The sequence below is a fragment of the Primulina tabacum genome, chromosome 15, assembly GCF_025594145.1.
Source record: "Primulina tabacum isolate GXHZ01 chromosome 15, ASM2559414v2, whole genome shotgun sequence".
NCBI lineage: Eukaryota > Viridiplantae > Streptophyta > Magnoliopsida > Lamiales > Gesneriaceae > Primulina > Primulina tabacum.
This window is the reverse complement of record NC_134564.1, coordinates 32,434,685-32,443,907: the sequence shown is the minus strand read 5'-3', so window position 1 is coordinate 32,443,907 and position 9,223 is coordinate 32,434,685. Positions and strand designations below refer to the sequence as shown.

General features: G+C 34.7%; 1 protein-coding gene across 1 annotated transcript; it reads right to left on the bottom strand.

Moving 5' to 3' along the window:
- Positions 1-796: 796 nt before the first annotated feature.
- LOC142528105 (uncharacterized) lies at positions 797-5,506 on the bottom strand. The gene is made up of 10 exons (XM_075633177.1): positions 5,386-5,506; positions 5,148-5,284; positions 4,852-5,048; positions 3,980-4,261; positions 3,838-3,896; positions 3,576-3,612; positions 3,396-3,467; positions 3,166-3,316; positions 2,936-3,067; positions 797-2,404 (listed from the first exon to the last, which is right to left on the bottom strand). Exons 1-10 carry the CDS (start codon positions 5,501-5,503, stop codon positions 2,006-2,008), a joined length of 1,584 nt encoding a protein of 527 aa, XP_075489292.1. The 5' UTR covers positions 5,504-5,506; the 3' UTR covers positions 797-2,005.
- Between the last annotated feature and the right edge of the window lie 3,717 nt (positions 5,507-9,223).

The following is a 9,223-nucleotide window of genomic DNA, read 5'->3' as shown; positions in this document are numbered from 1 at the left end:
GTTGGACAGAATTTTGTGCTTTGGTATTTTTACCAAGTTCTCCAGCTTCCTGTATTTTCTTCTGGAAAGCAAGAATAATACTAAATATATTGTCCATAAGAGAGGAGCTGCTTCAAATTTGGTTCTTGTGACTTCTGATTGTGGCAGAAAGTAAAATGTATCATATATATATATATAGTTATGTGTTTTGTTTATATCTCTGTTTCTTGTCCAGATTTGATTTTTGCTCATATTTCGGTTTCCTTTGTTTCTGTTTCTTCACCGATGATTACATTCTTGTTTCAACTTTGTGCAGGTTTTATATTATGGTGCAATTTTGGAGGTTTGCATGAGGAAGCTCGTTCTGAATTAGTTGGTTTCATCGAGGTAGAGAAGGATAAGTTCCCAACTGTGAAAGTTCAATACGCTTACAACTCTCCACCAAGGCTGATCATGATAGATGAAGACGGACAACTTGGGGGGGGGGGGGGGGGGGGGGGGGGGTTGTGCTAATAACACGTGGGAATATGGTGGCTGTGAAGAGTGGCTCAAAATACATCCAGGCACGCAACTTGCTCACTTGTTAAATAATTCTTTGAACCCTTTAATTATGCAAAGAGTTCACTTGGTAATGAATTGCCACAAGCTCCCTCTTCTTCTGTTATGGATTTCGACTTGCTGGAAAATTTGCACTGGAAATCAAAAAGATTTTGCTAGCTGCATGTCCCTACATTCATCTCCAGGATATATTCAAGATTTCAAATACATTCACACTCCGAGCTCTCCATCATACTCCAATATCTTCCAGTCATTTCGAGCTCCCCAAGATCTACTTACTTGAATTACAGGGATCTTGATATAGGGATCAACGAGCTTGAAAATATCACTTACTCACAAGCAACGATTTGGGGAACAAAGTACTTCAAAGGGAACTTCAAGAAACTGGCAGAAGTGAAATCAAGAGTTGATCCGAGAAATATCTTTAGAAGCGAACAGAGTATTTCCCCTATCTACGATCAAAGAATACAGAATCATCTGCCTTTTGAAATGTAACTTTAATTAGTTTTCTTTCTGAAGCCTGGAATTTATAGCTGTGACACTTCAAATTCTGCAACTTTTTCACCTGTCTGAAGGAGCTCATTGATCAGGTTGTGGCCTAAAATCTAACATTTGTCTACGATCTACATTTAATAGTTAAAATGATAACATTGAAAATAACAAATATCAAATAAATAAACATTTTTCATAAACTTTTCTAAAAGACTTGTCAAGAAAGCATCGAAAAAAATACCAACCTTTAAAAAAATGATAGATTAAAACTAGAAGGGATAACACAAAAGCTAATAGTTAGATGCACTCGTTCAATCTTTCGTTGTGCATGACTATCTTAAAATATCTCTTATTCCATGGCTTTGATTCAATCAATTAGGCTCCACTCTTAATTATTAAGGGGAAAGGAAGTCCTGCAATTGGTCCCATAAACGCCTTTCTTAGCCAGCCAGCCAGAGCACGTTTCGCCAAACTCTGGGCAGATACTATGCTCACCGGGTGTAGCGAATTAAATTATTATCTTCCATAAATCTCTGTCACATCCACTTCCTTACAAAAAGAGAAGTTTTGATTTCATTATTTTTGATGTAGCATCAAGAAAATCTCATGCTCAACGTATCGACTGCTTATATTGTCGATGAATGAATCAAATAAATAACTTTCTTTCAAGTCCACAAATTCATTACATTAATATCCCATGTTCAAGGGAATGTTGCAGAAGGGAGAAAAAGGAAGTATTTTCCCCGTATTGCTCTTCGATTTCTTGGATATCTTGGCCTACGGATTGTGTATTTCTCCCAAGAGGCAGAGAGTATGGTCTACTTATACCTAGGAAACAACTAAAAAAATCTAAAGTTCAAAAAAATTTGGAGGGAGACATATCTTAATGATCATGTAATAAAGAAAAAAAAATGAAAAAATAAAGGGGGCGACTGCCCTTGCCGGCCACCCTCTTGCTTTTTTCTGCTGTAGTTTGCTATGGTTTCCAAGTAGAGTTAGATTCCAGCACATCCTCCTCCTTGTGATCATGTGGTTTCACGGAACGGTTCAGCGAATGGAGGTTGCGGTCGTCGTGGTGTGATCCGATGATCCATACTAGAATCAACACAACCATCACAACTGATAGAAACAACAATGAGACCCACACCATTCGCACGTTTCTCTTCAATGGATGACAGTGTTGGCGAAGGATTTTCGCAAAAGCGTCCTTGACTGTCTGGCACTCTACTAGGCTTTCCAAACCAGGATAAACATCCAGCAACTTTTGTATCGAAATGGAGTAAGCCTCCACGGTATAGAAGTAATTAGCTGGTACCAAGATCCCTCCGTTGCATGTTTCGCCATTCGAATCGGGACAAGCCAGAGTTCTCAGCACCTTCAATCCCCGAAAAAATGCAGAGTCGTTACGATGCATGAGACGTAACAGTAGTGATGATAGTTTATTAACATCCTACCCAACGTGATGTCGTATACGAAGAAGCACATACTTAGGCTGGAAATTACATTGGGAGGGAGTGAATTGCATATGCAGATAATTTGTTGTATCGAATATGTGGAATCCTTTTCGGAAAGTCGTTGAGCTAAAAAACCAGAAAACTTTGTTTGAATCCAGCTGAAGTGAGGATTTTTTTCATGCCACATGTTTGTATTTCTCATAGGCCTATACATTTTTTATTCATGTATAGGCACATAAAAAGCATATCTAAGACAAAAAATAGTCCAGTGAAGATTCTAGCTATCAATTTAGAAGTTCAGAAGCTCAAGGGATTTTGGCCTCTTCAGCATAAAACATAAAACAGGGGATCCGTATCATGTAATTTATCTAATGGGAAAATAAGTGTATGATAAAACATTTCCTATAAATTTCATATATAAAACATTTCATATATATATATAGTGTGTGTACCTGCGAGATGTCTCCGATTCTGATAGAATTAGCAGGACAACTCCATGGCTGATATTCATAATTCGGTGGCGGCGAGAAAGGATTGCAAATCTGAACAATATTCCCATAACTAGTGGATAAGTTCTTGTTCACCTGCATCATGAATCACGCACGTTAAATAAATCAGGAGACTGCAGGTTTAATTTTCTGCATTTTCCTTTCCAAAATGTGATTTTTATAGTGTTTTATACCTCTTTCACTATGTTGTATACGCCTGCAGTAACTTCACTTAGCACTGGTTTGGCAGAAAGCAATTCATCACATGGTAGAATGGAGCTCAAGCTGTTGCTGTATGGATCTTTCTGGAAGCTTTCAAGTGCGGTACACGTATCGCCGGAGAAGCTACATGAATAGAGTAAATGTTTAGTGCTTACCCATTTTTCGATGGTTCATTTGATTATATAATTATTTCGATTTTTACTTTTTCAAGAAGAGATAAATCCCGAAGAACAACCAGCACAGGATAGTGAAAATCCAGCAAAGTATAATTAGCCTGCATGCAATACGTTTGAAAATATATGAGCATCTCTGTGAGAAATAGGTAATTTTGCATAAGAAATGTGTCAATATATTAGGTAGTGAAACGATGGCGGCTACTTACGCGTGAAAAGTTCTTCGAAATTTTAAGACTCCTGAGACTGCATGTGATCAACAGAATTCGAGAAGTTAGAAGTATAACTACTTTAGAAAAGAAACAAGTATATGATTCTTGATTTTATGTGAAAAATCTGAATATGTTTCCAAATTTTGGTAGATTTGTCGTGAATTTGACTGCTATAAGGAAAGGTGATGTCATTTTCTTGACATGCGAACCGAATAAAATGCAATGTGGAGTAAATTCATATGCTGAGTCTCGTGCTTACCTAGTAGAGCAATTACAGTAATTAAAGACAGTGAAATCGCCACCGTTGTTACTATGTACCTGCAATTATCAGAAAGAAAAAATAATATTCATCTGCACTGAAATGCTTGCACCAAACATATGAATAGAGATCGAGGCCTTACGCTATCTTTATGCCCTCATCGATGTCGCTTCTATGCTTGGAAGCTTGTCTTTCTATATCGGCAGCCTGAGCATCGAGCCTTCTGGATGTCGAAGTTAAGAAGTTTGTGGCCTGGCGACTTCCATTAACTTTTCCTAAACTAAGGGTCATTTCTTTCATAGCCCCAGTCGTATTGTAAATCGTGTGTGAAGCATCATCTGCTGTATCGATGATGATGTCTATTATTGTCTTTGCTCTCGAATGGAACTTTGCATTTCCTCCGAGAACTAGGCCGCCTCCAGTTCTGAAAATGAGTGATATTGTACAAACATTTGAATGGGCAGTTTTTCATATATCAAACTTGCATGTGAAAAATGCTGACTAGCTTCTATGTTTAGCCATTGCATGTTTTGTAATGTAATCTTTCCTTTGCCCCTTTCTCTTCTCATTTTATCAAGTCAGCGATCAAAATTGAGAGCTCTCTGTAAAAAGGGAGAGGTCATCGGACCGAGCTTTTATGTTATACCGAAATGTACGTATAGTTTTCTGGTAAATAGTACACCTCAAACACTACGTTTTGGCCGGTGCGAGCAATTATTGTTCCTCAACAAAAGGTGTCATAAGTAAATAGTACACCTCAAAAGTAGTATTCGCAGGCGTGCGTATAATGCATTGATGACGTGCTGCGGAAAATCATTTTTCTTGCAGTGGCTGAACCACTTTGCATCACTGTTCTTTAATAACAATGCAGGCATCGAACCGGCCAAATAATTATTATCGGAGGCAAAAGAAGCATTTTGTCCGATTATATTTCAACTTTCTTGTTTTTTTCCTGCCAAGTGTTTCAGGTATTTTAGCTTGTGTATAGAATAAAGATAGTGGAGAACGGCTTACATTGCAAGAATTGTGAAGAGAACTGCCCAGAGTAGAGGCTCCAGATAACACATGTTTTGACAGGTTGATCTCTTCTTGAGCTTTCTGTAGCTCTTAGAGCAAGTAGCTCTTGCAAGAAGAAATCCTCCATATCCGACACCGCATATGATCCACAACGCCGCAATTGCATATCCGTATATACCTGTAAAAGCTGCAGACTGTAGCAGATAGTAAACACATTAGTATTTTTCAAGTGATGCATAGTTTTTTAAAAACAAGTTTGAAACCATTTTGTTGCTTCTAAAACAAACACATACACTCCAATAATGCTTGTTTGATACATCGTACCCGCCTCTATATTTCTTCAAATGGTCCAATGGATCTGCTCTCACAGTATTATGATCATATATCTGTTCACTAGACTCCGAGAGGCCTGTTTCTGCTAAATATCGTCCTGCATATTTTGAAAAAAACCATCAAATTAATGATATTCTGACTGCTGTTTGAAGTTGGCATTTGAATTCATGTCAAGTTTTTGCTCGTTTCATGCAATACCTGACATAAAACTAGTTGATAAGATCGGTAGTCCTTCAATCTGTAACATGTTTGAAGCCACTAACATGACACAAAGAAACAGTTGCTTCACCAGTTTTTGGTCATGAATGATGCTCATTGCTTCAACCTGTCAACCCAGTAATGTACTAATTAATTGCAGATTGTCTTCTGGTAAAGGTTTGGACTTTGTGTAAAACTAAAACCCAAAAATTTGGTCCAATATTCTATCTTCATAATATGATATATAATCAGCGAAGAAATTAAAACCTCCAGCTCGAGGACGTAGTTATTCGATAAACACCAGTCACGAGTTTTTCTCCATTCCTCACCCGGGTTTTTCCCATCAACTAAAAAACAAGGCTAGCCGGAGACGAGACTCAAATGAATGTATAAACCAATGCTTCCATAGATTCGATCCTAGTTTTATGAATCTTGTAAATTCATGAGTACACACTTAGAAGTTTTTTTGAGCATAACTTGAACGGTCGAGTTCAACCTACCCTTAGAACGGTCGGTTCATTAACACCCAATGGTCTGTCCAAACTAATTAAAAAGCATATGCACAGTGGCCTATCATATGCATGAACATTGTCTGAGTATATATTTATTAGAAAAAACCAAAATAATACTAGAATTATGTTTCATTCCACGAAGAAATATCATACATGCAAAAACTGATATATATATATATATATATATATATATCCCATGACAGAAAAAAAACTTACCAGAAAAGTTAATTCCAAGGCCGAAGCTTATGTTTTCGATACGGCCTCGGATTAAAACTTGGATGATAATTTTTTTTTTAAAAAAAAAAGGATTAAGTTCTTCAATTCTATCGATGGCTATTTAGTGCAAGAAGAATGGAAGAGATAGAGTATATTTGAATGAATTGTTTCGTGATTAAGATGCATGTAGGTATGCAGAAAGTCATATAATTTAAAGGTATTCTAGAATGTAATAACTTTCAATTTGGTGCAGTCTTCTATTTGATCAGTCTATACGTCTCTCTGGGGAAAACTTGAAGTCAAACACTTTCCGTGAAAATAAACTATATCATTTGGCAAAAAAAAAAAAAGAGTTAAAATTCCTAATTTAATTAATTTTCAAAGAAAACGTGACCAAATTGGGGATTTTGTTCCGTAAACATTACAATTATATTATTCAAAATTTATTCCATTATTCTATCTTACAAACTATATATTATATTATTATTACAATATGACAAAAACTTGTGTGAGATGGTCTCACAAGTCGTATTTTGTGAGACAGATCTCTTATTTGGGTTATCCATGAAAAATTACTACTTTTTATGCTAAGAGTATTATTTTTTATTGTGAATATCGGTAGAGTTGACCGTCTCACAGATAAAGATTCGTGAGACCGTCTCACAGGATACCAACTCTTACAATATAACGCTTTATATTAGTATCTTATCCTTACCTACTCACTAGCCATTCAACTTTTTTGTATTTATTTCATTCAACTTTTTTAATAACTTTTTTCAACTTTTCTTCATATATATTTAGTTGTATTATTGATTGGGTATAATTACTTACAATGAATCTATATCAAGTAATCTTTCATGTCTACTTGGTCAAGTCGGAAAAAGGCGTGAGTTCAATCCCAGACCCCAGTCAAGTTTAGGTTACAAAATATAAAATTATGTTTTTTTTTAAAAAAAAAGTAAAATTATTAATTTATTTGCGTGTGGGAAATGTGACAACTTACTTTATTGAAAAAGCAATTGAAAAAGCAATGATCAACTCGAACCCGACTAACCTAACTCAACCCGATTTGATTTTTTAATTTTTTTTAAAAAATATATTTTTAATTTAAACATATAATAGCAAAAATTATCTTATATATAATTTAAATTTGAAAGACTAATTGCAGAAAATTAAAGTATATTTACTAAATCAAATAAACAATTGTTTAAAAAATAAAAAAATGTACAAAATAAATATTAACTATGAAAATTTATGATTGTAAATATACGATAAATATTTTTTCAAACATACAATATATAAAAATATAGACAATATTTATCAATTATATATTTTAAAAAAATTAAAATTTTCGAGTCAACTCAAGTTGATCCAAACCCGATTATTTTTTCGGATCAAATATTGGGTCCAACCCAATCTGACCCAAACCCGAAAAACCTCAAACCCTAACATGATTTTTCGGGTCGAAGGTTGGAGTGTTTGGTCCGATTTGACACCCCTAAAAAAAGGGTTCATCATTGTACAAAGTGTATGGAATTTTGTTGGTCCAAGGAAGCCAAGAGGATATAATATGTGGTCATTGTTATTTTATAACAGACAAAACCTCTTATGAATATATTATATAATAGTATTTCTCCCATGTAAAGGTGCGAGAAAAAAAAATCGGAGCGTATAGTTCTTAATCAGTCTTACGGATATATACACACACATGAGACGTGTCGACTTATTCCGTAAAAGTAATACTTTTGACATAAAAAGTAATACTTTCGTGATTCTATTGAGTGGGAGGTTTATATCACAAAATTGACCTATGAAACTGTTTCAAGAATTTTTATGTTTTTGAAATACATCTTCAATGAAGCAGTCATAAATTTGAATCATATAATATAATGTATACTTCATATAAAAATTCTACTTTTTTTTATAAACTTTAGTATATATATGCATCGCCTATCAAAATTGATAACTAAACTTAAAATGTCATGACCATTGATCTTGGGTTTTTGAGTAAAAAAGGCCGGCATCTCAAACTCATGATGCTGTCTATTTCCCTTTTAACTCATGCTTGAACAAACAACCACACAAATGTCATCCCCACGCTAGAACACCAAAATCTAGCCAGAATTATGAAGTTTTTGGAATATACATATATATATATATATACACACACACACATATGTATGTATACATATATTATACATGTTTTCATAAGTTTAGTATTTTCGAATAACTCAATGAAAAATTGTATTTTTCGTCATCTATTTGTTTCTTTACAAATTTAGTATGCTATGTTGTATAATTTGAGTTTTAATGCCGTAAACTTCAATTGGCGTCATATCGACAGAGGAATACAAATATGTCAGATTAAAACTGAAATTCAATGAGATGGATGACATATATTATAAATAAACAATTTAAATTGTATCAATCAATGCAGTTTTTCCTAAATAACTTAATGATAATATTTATTAAATTGACTGACACTGATGATAAACATTGAAAATAATTAATGTTACCTTAGTACAAAAAATAAATAAACTAGTTATTGAAAGAGTTGACAGTCGGAGTGATAAGATCGAATGTGGAAAGATTATGTATTGTTTTTTATATTGAAACGGTCATTTCCGTTTTGTTGGACATTTTTCTCGAGCCTAACTGATTTTGAGTTCTGCTGTCAATTGGGCTCGTCAGCTAAACCGATGATTCAATTGGACTCGTAAACTAGACTGAACCAAACTGATGAGGTCTGCTGATTTCAGCATGTGTAGAATCAGTATCTTCATCATCATTTATCAGTATCGTACACTCCGATTAAGACTATGACTTGTGAAGAAGATTTGTAGATCATTGTCTTAGCTTCGTAAATCATCAAATGTTCTATTTGGATAATCGAGCTGATCAGGCTGACCAAAATACCGCAACTGCTCATACCTAACTGATCGTTGTTGATCAGCCAAATTGTTGAGCCTTAGTGTCATCAGTTTGCCTAGATAACATCCGATTTAGTCCAATTGACGTGAAATACGATTTGACCCGAATTGTGTTCTCTGTTCAGTTGTTTTGGCTACTAGTCATTTGCATCACCGAGCTATGAGATATCATCAAAACAC

Coding starts and splice junctions, on each gene's coding strand:
- LOC142528105 (XM_075633177.1), bottom strand. CDS start 5,503: ATGAGCATCATTCATGACCAAAAACTGGTGAAGCAACTGTTTCTTTGT. Junction 5,285..5,385: donor ATCAACTAGTTTTATGTCAG/GTATTGCATGAA, acceptor CAAAATATGCAG/GACGATATTTAGCAGAAACA. Junction 4,262..4,851: donor CTCTTCACAATTCTTGCAAT/GTAAGCCGTTCT, acceptor ACTCATTTTCAG/AACTGGAGGCGGCCTAGTTC.